Genomic DNA, 18,744 nt, shown 5'->3' on the forward strand with positions numbered 1-18,744 from the left:
GGATCGCACCACATGATCGCTGACTGGAATGACGTCAGTCTGTTGTCAGATAGTGACTCCAACAGTGAACAAGCTTTTAAGAGAAGATGCCTCTAGCAGCAGTGATGTTGAGCTTCTGTGAGTCAGAGTCAGGCTGTGGCTTTTGATAAACATGTCATTATGTTAGACATGATACTATGTTATGTCACATATGAGTACCTATTAGTACCTATTTACATTTGAAAACAGAAAATGTCATATGGTGCACAGAACTGACAATCAGTACTGGAGTTTGGATAGTATTTGTACTCTCAAAGTCTCAGCAGCTCCGTAACAGAAGTACACAGGACTGAGGACCTTGAGAGCACTATGCTAAAACCAGGAATGGTGCCAGTGTGAGGGAAAGGAAGTAGAAATTAGACTAATAGGGGTCTCTGACAATTCTTAAAGACACAGCCACAGAAGATGCACATATTTATACACTCATATGCTGAAGAAAGGTCACTGGGGTCCAGCACCAGCAGCAACAAAGCACAGGTCACTGGGGGATAAGAGGAATCAAAGATATGAGCAGTGCCTTCTCACCAGGAGCAGCTGGTCTTAAGTAGAAGTCTAAACTCCCTAACCCCTAGTGCTGCAGGGCAGCACTATCTGGCATTATCATAAAGGAGAAAAGGACAAGGCTTATTTCACATATGTTGGTGTTATATGACCAGAAGGAAATAAAGAAGATGGAAGGAAGGAACTGGCAAGCAGAATACTTTGGGGCTTCAATTCCAAGTTTTGGCTCAATTGAGATTTCAAATAAATGTTCATGTTGAGTTCTGACCAAGAAGCGGTAGCGGGTTTTGTTTCGGGTTGGCTCTTTGATTGGAGTCCTTGCTCAGCCTCCATGACACACTATTCTGTGCTGCTATGTGCCACACAACATGCACCAATGGCATAAAGGCAATAAAACCAAAGCAACACACATAGGAAAAAAAAAAGTGTAAGTGGGGTAAAAGAGCTGACTTGCATAGGCCAGCATAAGTAGATGTATTTCAGAGACAAAGCATTACCAAGATTTTTCATACAGAGCATCCACAAATCACATCTTTCACTATTTTATTTACTCATAATAATCTGCAATTATAAAATATGCAATGCTCTATTTTAATAAGAATGTATCCTCTGGTCTACAATACAGATTTTCTGAGAGCTAGAAAAATAAAAATCCAGAAAACAGAGAGAGAAACACAACTGCTGTTTTCTACTAATAAAAGATTAGTAATCTTTTGATACAGAAGCAGATACTTCTCAATAAATGGTAGCAATCACATAATACTGCTGCATTATTACTAAACAAAGCACATTGAGAAGAAGCTTGTGCAACTGGAAATAAGAAACATAATTAGGATTGTTTCAGTAGAAGATGCTGTATCTCATTTTGACATAAGATTAACAGTGTACAGCTTCAGTTATGGTAAAATCATGGGAAGGGTGGTTGCTGTGGGTCCTTTGCGTACCACCGTCCAAAAAGCGTCACAGTGACGACTGGTTTTGTTGGTCTCGTCTTACTTACGAAGCGCCCATCATTCAATACCTGATCGAAAAAGGTAAGAGAAGGACATGATTAGATGATTAGAGGAGTACCCATATGAACATGATGAGAGCTCAGAAAGATGTGACAAAACAGGAAGAAGCTACGTCAGATCCTATCCGTTACTGAAACTAATGACTTCATTAAAAGGTAATTAATAGACCAGATTATTCATTATGAGCAAGTTCACTTTAGCTGTTTTGAGACAGTTTATTCTGTTACTATCCCACAGAGAACCTAGCATGACACATCTCCAGGATGTCCCAATACCTCAAACTCCCCAGGAGCCAGCTGCACCTCGCTGTACAAGACTTCTGGAAAGACATAGTTGGTGCCAAACGTGCCGCTGAGGGAGATCATCTCAAACTCAGTCTGCGCAGTCTCCACCGGCTGCCCGCATGTGTTCAGGTCTGTGCTCTTGCACTTGAGCAGCGTGCAGATCTGCAGGGAAGAGAAGACAACAACATATGTAGGAAGACAGAAACATGCCTGTAGGAAAGCCTTGTGTCATCAAAGTTAGTGTATGTCAGAGTAGGTGACAGCCACTAGATCTCTTCCACAATCTTTAAGTAACTCCTTGTTAGTTGTAGCTTATTTTTTCACCCCTTGATCTGACTGGGGGTGTTCCAGACCTGCATTGCCTTAGTAGTTAGAAATCAACTGTTTCTGGCGTAAGTGCTGCCAGAGTACCTTATTTCATCCCTGAAGCCCAGTCCTGTCACTTCCACTAATTCTTCCAATTGCCAGTTCTTTTGTTTGAAGGGTTGCTTTCCCACGGGTCTCTGTAAGATGAGTTTGTGAATGGAAATTTTAGGCAAATGAAGCAAAGTCCTCCTCATGGGTATGTTGTGCAACTGCACACATAGGTCCTCTTACTGGTATTTGTACATGTTGCTAAGGAATATTCATTAGATGGATTGGTAGCCCACGGGAAATCTGAACTTGATTTTCTCCATCCAACTCCTGGTGAATATATGTCAAGGTGATGAAGTTAGCGTCCCCTGTTACAGTTTTGTGTTAGTAGTTGCAGCACATAGAGGAAAAGAGGAATGACAATATTTTCCTTTTGTCCTTAGAATTAAGTGTCCAGCTGCTAAATGTTTACGGACATCATGAAGAAATACAAAATAGGACTAGCACTCCTCTGCAGATTCAAAGGATGTTGGCTGTTTTTGCTAACAGGTGATGGAGGAGTCTTTTTATTTGTATCAGATATTGGAGAAGAGAAGAATTACATTTGCAAACATCAGAAGTATTATTAATCAGCAAATATGCTATTGTGTTGAAATGCAAATAAGCAGAGATATAAAGAATAAATTTATGTCAGTATGTTCTGAGGCAATGAAAAAAATACTGAGGAAAAAAGGAAGAGTAGAAATTCTTGTCTTCTCTAGAAAATTCGGTATTTGTAGAGACCATCTGGCAGCTGACACAATAACTCAAATTTTCTGAGTCAGTTCACCAAGAAGTGAATTTGTTCAGTCTGCCTTCTTAAATGTATTAGATGAGCTGTTTGCTGGTTAAGACCTCCCCCCATGTCCTGGAGTCTGTACCACTTGATATGCAAAGGCTCTGTTGACAGACAGAAATAAGTAACTAAAAAAAGAATAGTCTGCTGGTGCAGTAACTTAATTATGAAGGCAAAGAAGGTTTTCTAATATGGCTTTAAGAAAATTCAACCAAGATGTAACACACTGTCTTCCCAAATATTTGATTAAAAGAGAGGAAGAGTGGACATTTCCTGTCAAAGTCACATGCCATTTCAGTACACTTCATTGCTATGATTTCAGTAACGACAAAAAAATAACATCTCTGTGACTCTCAATTACCAGAGCGTCTCATAAAGATAGACATGATCAACTGATTTTTTAACAGCACATGTTTGATGAAGACTACAGAGGAGATTCAGAACCCTTACCAGAGATGGTCACAAAAGAGGACCTAAATTTAGCAAATGTTGCACACCTTAAAAAAATAGTGGGCACACAAGACCTCTCCACTGCATTTGTTGGATTTACAGGTAAGCAAGCTTGGATGCTTTAGCAAGTAATTTGCATTGCTGACAAATAGGACACCAGGACTCCAGAATATAAGAAAGTCATTGCCTTTTTTCCCCACAGGACTGAAGGTTCCTCTGTGAAAAGAAGCTTCCCAAAACAAGTACCCACCTCCAAAGAACCATTACCTGAAGATAGTATTGTCCTTCAACAACATGAAGCCCGTCAAAAGCACCCAGCACATAAACTTCATCTTCTTGTTTCCCTGCCATCTCATAGCTCAAGTGACAGCAGAGGTCTTTCTGGCAAACAGTGAGACTCCCTTCATGCTTAGTGAGCTCAGTGAAAGTGAACCGATCGTGGAAGATGAGTCCTTCGAAATCATGGTCATCTGGTGAGAATCTTTTGACACTTGAAGCGTATAAGCTCCAGTTGACAGCAGGTGGGGAGGCAGGAGAAAGATGAGGGTGTGAATCAAGTTCAGCAATGAGGAGATGACCATCCTCAGTTTTCATATTGTAGTAGTATTTTCTGGCTCTGTCTGGTGCATAAATACCGCTCCCTGAAGAAACAACAATGGTCAGTCCAAAATTACTAAATCCAATCCATTCATATTGTCCTTTTAGTGGTCTCTACTGCTAGATTATCCACAATTTTATAAATATTACAGAAATTTTAGTCTCATGAAATGTGACCATTAGCAGCTCAGTACATATAGCTCATGCTTCAGCAAAAAAATAGCATTTATTTTCCCAGGTGAGGTCTGCTCAGTGTAGCCAAAAGCAGAGTATATTATGTTACGGTTGTGTTTATGGCCTCCCCAGTTCTCTTTTCTCCTGTATCCAATGGAGTTCCTTGAGAATTCCTTTATTCTCAGCTAATTGTTGTAAAAGGACCATCCACCAATTAAGATCATCCAAACCACAACACAAGCAAGTATCACAGGCCCGTCCTGGTGAACACAGAAGGAGATGGCAACTGTCCAGCCCTGTTTACACTGATTCCTTCCCATATGGGGAATTCACACCTGACCAGTGGCAAGCAACAGAGGGGAATCAAAGATCTGTCATACTCATCACTGCCAATGAGCCATATAAAACACACATAAAACAGTAGCCTGTCAGCCATTTCAAATGAAAAACCCCAAGCCAATGCTGTGCTTTCATCTAGAAAATTAGTGCTACACTCTTAAAAGAAAATGTAGACTTCTTAGCAATGTTACTGCAACATGCTTTTACCATGTTTCCACAACTGTATTAAATAAAGCTGTAAATAAGCCTTTCATTTGGCCAGAAAAAATGGAGCCATGTACATGGTTTACAAGTACAGTTACAGTTTGGCATTCGATCACAGGCTTAGAGGTGGAGAGGAAAAGAGCCTAAGTTTCAGAAGTTTCCACACAGGTAGAAGCAACAGTAACTTACTACTCATTTAGAGGCATTAAAAGAAAGAAAGGAAAATTCTAAGAAGATAGGGAGAAGAGAAGAAAACACCACAAGTTTTGCTGTGCCTTCTGTGGTACCGCTAAGTTTGTCAGGTTTAAAATTTGGTGACTAGACTCTTCACCTTCCAGATAAACACATTATATTCCTCTGCAAAATCACCCTGCAGAACAAGGAGTGAAGATTCATGGTTATACAGACTTTTCAGACAGAGCAGGAATTAATTACCTGTCATAGACTTGCTGGTGCGGTGTGTATTGGCAGCTAGGAAGTTGACACCCATGCCCATAGCCCAGGCAGAGTGAAACTCAACCGCAGTCAGAAAGGGCAGGACGTTCATCCAAGCCGTCGGGAAAAGAACGGTGTCCACCTGCAACTCACTCACCAGGACCACAGCAGGCTCGTGGAAAAGGACATCGAAGCAAGTGAAAATGCCAAACCTCCCAAAAGGGGTTTCAAAGGTGATGGCTTCTGGCTCTTTTGGGTAATTAAACTGAGTTTCTGACATGAATAGATTATACTGTAGCAGGAGGAAGAAAAGAGAAACCAGTTAAAGGCACGTACCACAATATCCTGGAGTAATTCCCTAAAATTTTTCAGAATGACAAGAGATATTTTTAAGCTGTGTTCAAAGCCTTCACATTTAGGAAGTCAGGCTAAAATTATATCATCACCATAGTGCTCAAAAGGTGGATATGGGGAGACACATACTGCCCTAGGTTCTTAGGGACATGGTTTAGTGCTAGAGTTAGGTTAGGTTATGGTTGGACTCAATGAACCTGAGGGTCTCTTCCAACTGAAATGATTCTATGCTTCTAGCAAGTTGGCTGCTTTCCTGCCTACAATCCACAGGTCTGTTGGTGTCATCCACCTGCAACTCCCACAACAATAATTTCCAGTCTCTCCACCCAGTTTATAATTCTGGTGACCCGAAAGACACACAGAAGAGAATAATGAAGAGGAGCATGGAGGGTCTGGTGCCAAGAGAAAAGACTGGTGACCTTGGTGTGGAGATGCACAGGAGTGTAAGCCCACAGCACCAGCAGGAAGCACGAGACAGTAGAGGGTGACCACAGAGCAGAGAAGAAAACAAAGGCAGTGCTGATGGGAAAAGGCAGATGATCTTGGCCAACAGAAGTTTGCAAGAAGTTTGCAACATTCTCAGCTTTACAACATTTTCATTCTCCCTTCACATTCACCTTTACTAAGAGTCCTTTAATCTCCAGGTGGCCTGGACAATAAACACATGTCACTGAGCCAAAAAGTAGGTTCAAGTTTGCTGAACTTGTAACTCGGTGCCTGGGCCATGCCAAGTTGATGCACAGGGGACCAGCCTGCCCGGTATCAGTGTCCACCTCACCCAGTTTGCTCACAAATAAAAGTCTCAGCATAATCTCTGAAGAACTAGGTGAAATACTGGGGACAATGTGCATTAAATAAACAACTGACTTAATTCTAGCCACATCGACATACTATCCAGCACATGACCTGCAAACAACTTTGATGAACCTTGCTGGTAGGTACATAAAATTGAAAGAATATACTTTAATTGGGTACAAATGTTTCAATGCCCTCATTTTATACCCAGCATGGGTTTATCCAGGTAATTCCCATTATGCAAAAACTGTGCTGAAATATGATCAGAAAAAAAAAAGGGGGGGGGAGGAGCTTATCTTCCTTAAACCAGACTATTCATGAAAGACAAGATACAGACGAATATTTTAAAATCCTGGAATATGAAGGTTTAGTCTGGTGAAAAGCTGGAGTTGAAAACTAGAGCTGCTAAAGCAGCAGAGTTTCCAGTAATAGGGAGCTATTGAACAATGAAATGAGGAAGTCAACCAAAAACATAAGCTGCTAAATTGGACCTGTGGAATCATTTTTTTATTCCAGTCTATTTTGAGAACTAAAATGCAAATTTGGGGTCAACACTTCACAGCAACATAGATATTCTTTAAAATTTTAAATAGAAGCAAAAATCTGCCGTGGGACAATGACTGGCATTTAATTCTCTTGCCAAATGGAGACATTTTGGAAGTAGTGGAAAAAAAGCTCCTGACTTTCCAAGGTCACTTCACCTTGTGGTAACGAGCCACCAGTTTCCCCTCTGGGTCAAAGACGACATCGGTGTTGTACTGATAGCGACCGTCTCTGGGGCAACGGGGATCACTGGAGTTACATGGCTTCTTGTCCCCGATGTTTGCAACGACATAGATGGAGTTATTCCTGGCCATGCAGCTGAGCCGTTCCTGCACTGGTGCTGGGGCAAATCTAATGTATTTTAGAGAAAAGAAAAAAGAAAAATACTAACAAAGCTGCGCTGTCAGTGGTGTTGATCACTGGAGTGCCATCCTGCAGTCATGGCAGGGCAAGCAGGTACACAAGGTGGCTGCAGGACACACTGTGGCCACTTCCCACACACTGGGGCAGGTCCTGGAGCCTTCCCATCAGCCTTTGGAGGGACACACTGCCCCTGGGCTGCCTGCCAGCAACCCTTGCCTCCCAGAATGTGCTCTGCAGCAAACAGATAATCCTGGGAAATGGCAGGAGAGAAACTGTACCCATATCAGGCCAAAAAGAGAGCAGATATTCCCTGCGTGAGGTGGTGGTGCATATGGCTTTGCAAGGTGTGCAGGGGCCACACAGGAGGACCATCATGCAGGATACATATGCAGTGCCAAGAAACAGAGCATGCCAGCTTGTGATGGCAGGCGTTATATTCCCACTAGCTACTAATGAGAACCCTGATCTAGAGCAGTGGAGAGACACACACAGAACACCTTCACAGAAACTGTGTGAAGAACTGGAATAAAGACCTGCTTAGACATGCTGCCAGCCCACATACACTGAAAGTCTCTGTATTGTAGCTACTCAGGACTCAGTAAAATGTCACACATTCTGCACTTCTCCGCATTCTGAATCTTCAAGACCATTGAGGAATTACATCCTCACTGATACAATAACACACTTTAAGAACCTCATGATTGAGGAGATGGAGCCGTGGTGAAAAAGGCAGACCACAGCTGTAGTTCTGTGGCTGAGCACTTACTGCATGCTGCATGGACCTAAAGTCCAGCACTTTAGGTTAGCTTGTCCCTGCTGGAACATGATGCTTGAATGACAGATCATGTTCTACAGCACAGAGACTACAGCAATTCAGACTTTATCTTAACTGTGAAAAATTAAGATTAAAAGTTTGGACTTTGACTACTGACCTCATCAATTCTGTTACTAGCTTCTCAGAAACCAGTTCTTGACTGTCCACAAAAATGGTATGTGTGCTTTTGTTTGAACACAGCACTTGTAAAAACAAAACAAAACAAACAAATAAAAACTAGTGTTAAGAGTTTGCAATCAGTTCTATTCAAAATTGTGTGAAAAAACTGAAAGCATGAGAAGCAGCATATTCTGACACCAAAGCTTTTCCAAGTGCATAAAAAGATGTCTCCTCTACATTCAGTAACACAAATTCTGTATATTGGTTGAATTTCTCCTTAATTAAAAAAAAATAATTAACAAGGTGGACTCCCTTGTCAATCAGTCATGGACATGCTATATATTTTATTACACAACTTGCCTTGATCTGCAACTTTAATTGAAACTTACCCTCATGTCAAAAGCATTAGTAGTTCTTAAACATTTATTAGGAGCAACTCATGACTCCTTAAGACATGAGACTGAAACCACCTAAATCACTGCAGAAGGAATCACCTTGTGGGGTCAGTGCAGGGAATCCAGTTCACTGATGGATCAGGGATATCCTCCAGGTAGGGGTAGATGGATTCTCTTGTGAAACGCCAGCCATAAATGCCATCTTCAGGAGTCACAATGATGTGGGCACCCTGACAAAACAGGCTGCATTAAGAATTCATGCATCAACAGATACCCAGGAGGGTCATCAGAAGCAGAAAACACTCAGTAACAATGCTCACAATACACCTGGTACCTGCTGGGCAGCTTCCTTGATGGCTCCTTCCAAGACATCCATGTTTTTGTTCATGAGGGCCAAAGCATTGTCAGGAGAAACAGGCTTGTAAGTGGCATCTGGTAGGATGACGGCGTGCTCATAGACCGCTGCAATGAAGGTGTCGGAGGCCAGGGTCTGAAGGGCAGCAAGTGCCAGCACGGCACCGTGCAGGAGAGGCTGGGAGGGGAGCATGGCTGGTGCCTTGCAGCTCCTGCAGTGCTCTGAGTCAGGGACAAATGGTGCAAAAGGATCATGCATAGAAAAGTGGGTCAAAGTTTAACTTTGAAGTAAGAAGGAAGTGTTGATCTGTTAAAACATTACTTCGGAATCAGGAGTTGCTGGTGACATAAAGGAAAGTTTAACAGTACACAGTAGAGATGTCGCAACTCAGTGAGACTAAAAAGCTGAGAGATGCCAAGAGTAATTGTGCCAGTGGAAAAATAAACAAATGGCTAGAAAGAATGGCCCAATTTTTTGTTATTTTACTTTTCTATTGACTGATTGCAATAGATTTTTGCTATTAATATTTTGGCTCAGCTCTGATACTTAAAGTGACAGGTGGATGTGTAACCCCTTGAACTAATCACTGAAGTATGAGTGGCAAAACTGAGGGTCTTAAAAACCGTTTGCTTTATTCTGGTGTCTTCATATTCACCAGTTCCTATGCTATCTGCCATTATGTGCATCTTCCTTGCCAGAGTTTTTTAAGACCAAAATCATTACATTAGCATCTCACTGCACTCAGATTTAATACACTTAACACACCAGCAACATAACAGATCCTTGCATTTATACCAGGGGTTCTCCCTGTCACTTCTGTTTAGCTGTACATCACATTCCAATAGCCTTCCACCAGAAAATATATATTTGGAGGAAATAACTTCCTCTGAAATCAGGCAGGTAAGCCAACAGCGGAGCCATTAGCTGAGTACCTCATTGCGCAGCTGCCACTTGCCTTAAGCAAAGGGCAGGCAAGGTCACCAAGTGCAGCAACATCCCTGCTCCTCTGCTCACCCTTCCTGTTCCGGGGAACATGCTGTGTTTTGAGAAGCCTTCATTTTTAATATTTTAGTTCAGTTTGAATGCATCTTTCTGCTTTTGACATCCTGATATTTGCAGTATTCTCATTTGGAAAAGATTTTCTGAATAGTGGGAAGCAGAACAGGCTGCCTACCCTCAGCCTACAACAGACTGTCACTGCAGAGCTTACTCTACAATATCTCAACAGAAATGTTGTGGGTGGATACAAGCACCAGAGAGCTCCCTGCAAGAGTAGTGCTGACCAAGCATTTCAACCATTAGGAAGATTGATTTACATCTGGTAACGTTCACCTCTGTAAGTACTTCTCTACATACATACATCTCTACTTCTCTAGGTACACCATGCTCATTTAGGAGCCTTAAATATAAACCTTTAGGAGGCTGCAATAGAGATTTCAGTGATAACTGAAGTAAAGTAGCTTAGAAGCCTTTTCCCCTGCCCTGTTTTTCTTATCAAATGAAATACGGCTTGAGTCACCTTAACTGAGGTTAGGGGAGGGAGGAAGCAGTAAATGCTTCCATTTAGCAACAACTAGAAAAATGGCCCAGAAATAGGACTACAATGGCAGGGCTGACCAAAAATATTACAAGCGCAGGGGCTGAGCACTGCCCCACAAAGTTCAAGTCATGCTGTCAGGACAGGGGGTCTCCTGTACTATGATGGGATAGAGGGATCCCTGTCTGCCTCTTTTCCAGCTGGCACAACTGCGTGCAGAGCTGGGCATTCACCCAGGAACAAGAAACTAACTCCAGTTAAACGAACCAGCGTGCTGGATAAAACTTAGTGAAACTACAGCGGTCTGGGATATTCATGGCTGTGGGAAATGGAAGAGGAAGCTTATCCTAGAGCTCTCTCTGCTTTTCACAGCTCCATCCTCCCAGTCCACTGTCCCCACTCTCCTCCTGCACTCTCCCTGGCAGAGGACAGGGGTTATCTGAGGACTTACTTTTGTGAAACAGGATGCAATTTGATGCTAAATCAGCTTCGCTGTAGAGGTAAGTCCGTCTCCAGATTGTGGTCCTGCTCCTTTCCTTGTGCTACGAGGGGCCGCATGGAAAACTACTTATTCAAAGGGCTAATCTTGCACGGAGAAGCCTGTGTGAAGAGTCACACCTGCAACCATGCAAAGCAGTGAGGACAGGCAGTCAGGGGTGAGGAAATCAGAAGCCAGTCATTTTTAGCAACAGCACATACTTATGTTGTTTAGCTGTAACACGACACCATGTCCTAGGGCACAGGTATAATTGTAGAGATACAGTACTTTTTCTCCACAAACAAGTGAAGTATTTCCCATTTCTTCTATCATACGAATAGTAGAGCATTACAATTTAATACATTTACAGACTAAAATTTTGTGTTTACAACGTTGATTTTGTTTAAAACCAACATATTTTGCATTCCACAAGTCTATTCTTTTATTGTATCGGTCAGATTAGATGTGAACAGTGCTTTTATTTCTAAACAAACATGCAGAACAAGCAACAGAATTAACGGTACGTAAAAATCTTAGCAGCACCACCCAAAGTAATGCAGTCCACTTGCTTAGAAAGTACAGTCTGCAGTGCCTGTACCTGCACACATGTAAGGGCATTCAATCTCAAGCTGTTCGCCAGCCTTTCCCAACACTTACCTGTACAGTCCAGACTCTCCTTTGCATCAGCATGAGTAACCATTTCACGGGGAGACAGATACGCTCCGGAAAAATTGCTCATTTTGAGATTTTTTTTTATGGATCCACCTGACTGCTTGAAAAAGGTGGCACAATTTCCTCAATAGTTTTGTGAAAAGGAAATTTTCTGCACCCTGAAACTGTGGACAGAAAGATTCAAATAGTCTCCCTCAACTATAAGTTAGGGGATGGCATGACAACACATTACACTGCATGATGAGTTGAGTAACTGTTCTTGAAGTAACAGTGTTTTGAGGCATGCTTTCTTTTTCAAAATAAAGAACTTAATAAAGAACTTAAAATTCAACCATCAGCCTTCAAAGGTTCTGTTAATCTCTGGTTTAGAAAAGGGTGTATTCTAAGACGGGGTAGAAGAGTGTTCTAATACTGTACCAGAAATATTAAAAATTGGCTGGCCATATCCCACTGCAACATGCCTGAATCCTACAGCACAAAAGTCAGAGGAATTTATTTTCAGTTGTCCCGAGGGAAATCAAGGTCAAGCCTATGACAATCAAAAGCTATGCTATAAAAACACATACAGAATTGCCTAGCAGAATAATTTATTTTTGCTGCAAAATCAAGTCAACAAATCGATACAATGACTATATTGTTAGATAAAGCACCTTGAGAAAAAGAATGTCATTATAATTATGGGTTTAACATTAATTAACATGAATTAACATTATGACTAATTATGATTAGTGCTGTAGAAACAAGCACATGAGATCTTAAAGGATCTGCAGTGAACTCATGGTGAAGCTTGCTGTGTGTGTGGAGGGTCCTTTTCATACCATCTCCCAAAGAGCGTTACACTTAAAACTGGCTTTGAGGTATTACTCCAACTTATCAGACGTGCATCAGTTAGCACCTAGTTATAGAAAAATAAAATAAATAGAAACATCAGCAAAGCAGTACTGTTGTATGACAAACACAAAGTTACATAATCATTAATGCTGACCTCACTGGTAGATGTAGCAGCTCACTTGGAGCTACCACAAAGTCTGAGAAAAACTACATTTCTGTCTTAAGCAAGATATTGTTCTAGGGAATTTGAAGGGACAGGGAAGAAGGGAATCAGCAAACTGTACCTGCTGCATGAATGCAACCAGGAAAATCAGGTAGAAATAAAGCTACCCTGAACTCATACCAGCTACTGAAATACAGGACACTGAGAACTCCCAACTTGCTCCTGTGTCTTGCAGTGGTTTCTCGACACTTGTCTTACGAGTCTGACAACTCACAAGTGTGTCCCATTACCTCAAACTCCCCCAGGGCCAGCTGCACTCTGCTGTACAAGACTTCCGGAAAGAGATAGTTGGTGCCAAACATGCCACTGAAGGAAATAATCTCAAACTTGGTCTGCGCGGTCTCCACCGGCTGCCCTTGCACTTGAGCAGTGTGCAGATCTGTGGAGAGGAAGACACTGAAAGGCAGAATACTGCTAAGCTTTCAACAATCAAGAGCTGGATTTGATGGTAAGAAAAGCTGTCATCATGAAGAAATTATCCAGTATATCTACTCATTTATTTGTGCCAAGAGAATTTATAGGTGGCACTCGAAACTTTGTAAAAATAGAGTTCTTTGACAGCATCACAGCAAAGCACTGTATCTGTTTGTACACGTGTTTACAAGTTACTTGTACATTCATGCATAATATGTATACATTTGGTCACAGATGTGGAATAGTTTGAGACCTGTGTAAGTTACTTCAGCTCTGGCTGAGTTTCCTAAAAAACTGAAGCCATGCTTATTTGCCTACTCTAGTGGGAATACTCTAAATATACAGAGAAAAGATATAAAGATATGGCACACCAAAAAAAGCCTAACAGTGAAATTTAAGAGAACTAATACACTGTCCAGCCATGCAAATACAAGGGTTGTATCTGTATTTAGTTTCTTCATTTTGTTAGATAAGCACATGTAGGAGAATCACATCAGCACAACGACACAATCCACTGAGTAGGAAACAGTTCTCTGTTGTGACAAGAGCATCCCTATGAAGACAGGGAGAACTCTGATCCTCTCTCCCTTTTGTAGACATATATGGAAACCTCCTTGAAGTGTCATAGCACAGAATCAACTCAGGATCTTGACTTTCAGCATTTATAACATAGACAGAGAAGCACAACCAACACTCGTAATGAAGTTAAAATACATAATGAAGAAAACAAATCTTTTCAGAGGGACCTAAAAAAACGCCTCCTTTTAAACCCCTTCAGTCAAAAATGAGACAAATGCAAATGGGCTGCAAAGAGAGTCTTGCAGCCTTCCCACTGTCCAGATAAGAAGAGAAAAACTTTACCTGCAAATAATACTCTCCTTCAACGACATGTAGCCCATCAAAGGCAACCAAAACATAAATGTCGTCTTTCTGCACCTCTGCCATCTTGTAACTCAGATGGCAACAGAGGTCCTGCTGGCAAATGGTACAATTTCCCTCAGGTTCAGCGAGCTCCGTGAAGGAGAAGAGATCATGGTAAATGACCCCACTGAAATTGTGGCCATTTGATGGAAGTTGTTGGATCCTGCTGGCATACAATTTCCAATTAACAGCAGCAGGATAGTCATGGGTGTGAACTCAGTTCTGTCAACAAAAGATGACCATTTTCTGTTTTTGTATTATAATAATATGCTCTTGGACCACCTGGGGCATAAATACCGCTCCCTGCAAACACATAACACCAGAAAGCTTTTAATCTGAAAGCAAGTGCATCATATAAGTAAGCAGTCTTAACTAATTAAACACGTGCCAAATTTTATTCTAATGTTTACCGGCTTGTTTTGAACCTAAATTAAATCTTCATGGACTATAATCCTAACCTAATGCTTTTTGCATTCAATGTAAAGTAGATCAAACTCTGATGTTTCATGTATTCTAAGTGACGAGATTAGCATGCTAATTATATGTATTTATATATTATTTAAGTGCCTGAAGCTATAGATTCCTCATTGGGTTTAGTTGCATCAGAAATCAGTATTTCTGATTAAAATGAATGGTAACACTGTCAAGTCAAAAAAATCTGTAAGGAAAATATATTACCAAAAGTCACATCTTTATACAAGCCCTCTAAATAAATACATAAGCCTTTAAATCCCAGAGTAAAACCTAACCTTAAAGAATATGAATTGTGTAACACAGGGTCACCAATGACTAAGAACTAAAGGAACAGCCCATATTTGCTTTTATTTGGAAGGCAAAGTTTAGGACCACATTTTAGCAACACCAGTAAGTTCCTCTCACTTCTGCAAGCAAATATCCACAAAACCTGTGCTTGACTGCTCAGGAAAACTATACAGTAAAAATATAGAGTGCAAAGAAAAGTTGCCACAAGGTCTCCAAGCCAGAAGCAATGCTTGCAGGACTCACAAGACCATTTATCAGAGTTAGGTTTCCACCTAGTGGGGAAAAAAAAGTTTGCGCCTTCACATGACCAAAACATTGATAAACACTAGGGTCAGAAGATGAAGAATCACATCCATAAACTCTCAGGACTGATCATTTAACAAGTAGAGGTGGTATAGTCAACTTAAGCATTTCTGAATTCTTGTATATCACATTTTGATTTCCTTTTTATCTGTAAAAGTTCTCTTGTCCTAACCCTGTTGACTTCTGTATGCATGCCTAAAGCTGACAGGAATTTCTGCTCAGGTCAACTGCACTACATAGCTATACGTGTTGCCCACATGAAGAAGACCAATTAGAGCAATATCACATTACCTGTCATATCTAAAGTGGAGTTGCATGTATTTGCTGAAAGAAAGTTGACACCCATTCCCATGGCCCATGCTGAGTAAAACTGGACTGCCGACAACAGTGGAAGGGTGTTAACTCAAGCAGTTGGGAACAGAATGGTGTCAACCTGAAATGTGCTTGCCAAGATTACAGCTGGGTCATGATAGAGTATGCCTGCACAAGTGAAAATGCCAAAGTAGCCAAAGGATGTACTGAAAGTCACAAATTCTGGATCCTTGGGGTAATTAAACCCCAAGTGAAGTCAAGCACAAATATCCATGGTTCTGATTTATACCAGTAAGGAGGATTTGGTTTTAGTTAGCAAGAGTTTAGGACATGAATGTTACTTCCTATTGAGAAGCAGTAAAAACAGAGGGTTTATTGAGTTTTAATTAATTTCCTTAAATTACTGGCTATTAAATTCAGAATAGCAGGAATTGAGATATCTTAAGGCAGTGGCTTTTACCTGCCCTCTGACACCTACTGTATAATGACTCTATGGCCAAATACATGTAAGCCTGGGAAGCAGCTTCTGTTTCATATCTTTAATCATCTGAGCATCATGCACTTCCTGAACACTATAAAATCCTCTTACCTTGTGATAACGAGCCACCAGTTTCCCTTTTGAGTCAAAGACCACATTGGTATTGTACTGATAGCGGCCATCACTTGGGCACCTTGGATCACTGGAATTACAGGGCTTCATGTCTCCCATATTTGCAACCACATAGATGGAGTTATTCCTTGCCAGACAGCTCAGTCTTTCCAGCAGAGGTGAGGGACCAAACCTAAACAACAGGGAAGGAAGGAAGGAAGAAAGGAAAGGAAACATCAAAACCAGTCAATCCATAGAAATGCCGGCACTAAGAATACAGATTACAAGAATCATAGGTTTAAGTTAGTCATATCTGATACAAGACTATCCTTTTCTGTTATTCAACAAACGGCAGTAGTTTTGTGCTCCAAAGATTAATGTGCTGAAACTATGGCTACACCTCACACTAACTGAGAAAGGAACACAGGGGTTTCCTTGCAGTCAAAGTGAACCTTTGCACCTTCAGGTATTCCTTCTGCTGTCAGCATGTGGCACAGCACTGATGTAACACTGACATATGGGCTAATCTCAGCTTTCTGCTTCAGCTCTTGACAGAATAAAAAAAGCTACCAGTCATGATTTAAAAACTCATATTTGAAATTGTGCAGTATTGCCTTTCAGTAATAGCTGTTATTTTTTTCACAAATATTCCTAATTCTCCTGTATCTTAAACATTCTTTACAACATGCATGGAATACATTACTGAAATGTAGATTTTTTAAAGTTTTTGTTTTTCTTTTAAACAAATCTCAACCTTTATAAGTACACTAACTAAAATCAAAGCAGTAACAGTGAGAAAAAAATGACAGAGGAAAATGATGAAGGAAATTGTCTGAAGCTATTTATGACAACTACATGATTTTTAACCTGCCTTCACTTCACCGCAGTTGTTCCAAGACATTTAAAACTATCAAAAACCACTCCTAAAGGTTCTCGTCTTTCCCATCAGACTCTTACCCCCTGCACAGCAGGAATGCTACCTTCCAGGATCTACACATGGAATCCAGTCCACCTGTGAGTCTGGGATATCCTCAAGATAAGGATATATTGTTTCCCTTGTGAGGACCCAGCCGTAAATGCCATCTTCAGGAGTTACAATTATATGAGCACCCTGGTATCAACATACAAAACCAAAACACATCATCAAGAAAATGAATAACTTGCAAAATAACTTTGAATAACTTTGCAAAATTAACATCTCTAATTCTGTCATTAATACCTGTCTGGCTGCCTCTTTGATAACCACTTCCAAAATGGCCATATTTTTTCCATCAACACCAAGGCATCCTCAGGAGAAACTGGCACTTCAGTGTCCTCGGACAAGACCATGTTGTGCTCATAGATGGCTGCAACATAGCTGTCCAAGGCACAGGCCTCCAGAGCAGACAGCACCTAAAGCGCAGCAGAGGCACAAGCTTTCAGAAGCCCCATGTCTGGTGTCCGGATGTCACCCAAGAGGAAGATGGGGGCAAGCAAAGACAGGGGCCTTTAAAAGGAACAGTCTTGCATAAAACCCGGGAATTCCCCAAAGTATCCAAAAGCTGACACCAGAAGATGTAATCACCCTGCCCAGAAAGTCTTGAAACATCAAAGGCAAGAGAGCTGCCAGCATTGAGTAATTCTGCCTTACACCACTGACTCAGAAGTCACCACTGCGCTGCAGCTGCCGAAGAAACACTTCACCTGGCAGATCTGCAAACGATTCAGGCATGGCATTGCTGTAGTAACACAAAGCTGGCTTGTTTTTCTGCTGTGTCCTGGGCACTGCCTGTGCCACCCCAGCTCAGGGCTGCTTCAATCTAACCAAGTGTAGTTTGGCTGTACCTGCTACAGTCCCTGCTCACCACAGCTTCACTGTACAACTGTGTTGGTAACAGTAGATGGGGATTTAGACCTGGCACCACACGAGACAAGTACAGCACTAGACAGGAGGTTGTTAAGTTTCCCATAGGAGATCCCACTGCTCTGTTTTAATCCTGGTTCCAGAAAACATGGATAATCAAGGCTGGAGAACATGCAAATTGATTTGAACAACAAACCTGGAAGCAAAGATTCCTCTTCAGGATTCTTTCACCTCCATTGGGTATGAAAAAGAATGAAGAGGAAAGATGTGTTGCCAGAAAGCTAGAGTGGTTAGTTAAGCCTATCTACTTTCTGCTGGAGGTCTGGTGAAGTTCATGCATTGGAGGACAGCTCATTAATTGCAATGACATTTGTGCTGGTAATCCCAGCCCCTTCAAGTCCCAACAGCAAAAGTAAAGTAAGTGAACAAGTCATTCCACAAAGAGCTAATTAAGTCTCACATCCACAGATCTGCATCTTGTGCACCTTGTATCTACCTCCAGACCTTTTAGCTCCTTCTCACCTGGCTCAGCATTGGCACTGGCATTTTGTAATAGGTTGAGCTGTACATTCCCAGTTTCAGGAAAGTCTAACACCAGATACAAAAGGAAAGAGAGCTATTGCCAGGACATTCCCAGGGGAAGCCTGCCCTTTGGTACCCTGATGCTTCACAGTTTCGCTGGCTACAAGAGCAGTTCTTGCTAGTTCCCCAAAAAGAGCTCTGGCAGAGAAAGAAGTATTTCTCATGTAAATTCCAGTAGCTACTCACAAAAGAAATAGTTTGGAAATTGTTAGGGCTAGACCATTTTTCTTAGGGAAAAATGGGTTCCACAGAGAATCCCTCCTAGGACCTTGTTCTGGGCTAAATTGAAAGACTTTCAACAAAACCGAGGTCA

The 18,744-nt window shown here is 41.4% G+C and overlaps 1 protein-coding gene and 1 pseudogene across 1 annotated transcript; both read right to left on the minus strand.

Annotated features, from left to right (window-relative positions):
- Positions 1-1,066: 1,066 nt before the first annotated feature.
- Positions 1,067-11,641, minus strand: LOC102093091 (pantetheinase). The gene is made up of 8 exons (XM_065057001.1): positions 10,953-11,641; positions 8,944-9,185; positions 8,709-8,839; positions 7,076-7,268; positions 5,226-5,517; positions 3,744-4,117; positions 1,829-1,999; positions 1,067-1,561 (listed from the first exon to the last, which is right to left on the minus strand). The coding sequence occupies exons 2-8, from the start codon at positions 9,154-9,156 to the stop codon at positions 1,448-1,450; spliced, it is 1,488 nt and encodes a 495-aa protein (XP_064913073.1). The 5' UTR covers positions 9,157-9,185; positions 10,953-11,641; the 3' UTR covers positions 1,067-1,447.
- LOC135579055 (pantetheinase-like) lies at positions 10,971-18,666 on the minus strand (annotated as a pseudogene).
- Positions 18,667-18,744: the final 78 nt, after the last annotated feature.

This window comes from Columba livia, chromosome 3, assembly GCF_036013475.1.
Source record: "Columba livia isolate bColLiv1 breed racing homer chromosome 3, bColLiv1.pat.W.v2, whole genome shotgun sequence".
Lineage (NCBI taxonomy): Eukaryota > Metazoa > Chordata > Aves > Columbiformes > Columbidae > Columba > Columba livia.

Coding starts and splice junctions, on each gene's coding strand:
- LOC102093091 (XM_065057001.1), bottom strand. CDS start 9,156: ATGCTCCCCTCCCAGCCTCTCCTGCACGGTGCCGTGCTGGCACTTGCT. Junction 4,118..5,225: donor CACCAGCAAGTCTATGACAG/GTAATTAATTCC, acceptor TTGTTTCTTCAG/GGAGCGGTATTTATGCACCA. Junction 1,562..1,828: donor TGGCTCCTGGGGAGTTTGAG/GTATTGGGACAT, acceptor TTTTTCGATCAG/GTATTGAATGATGGGCGCTT.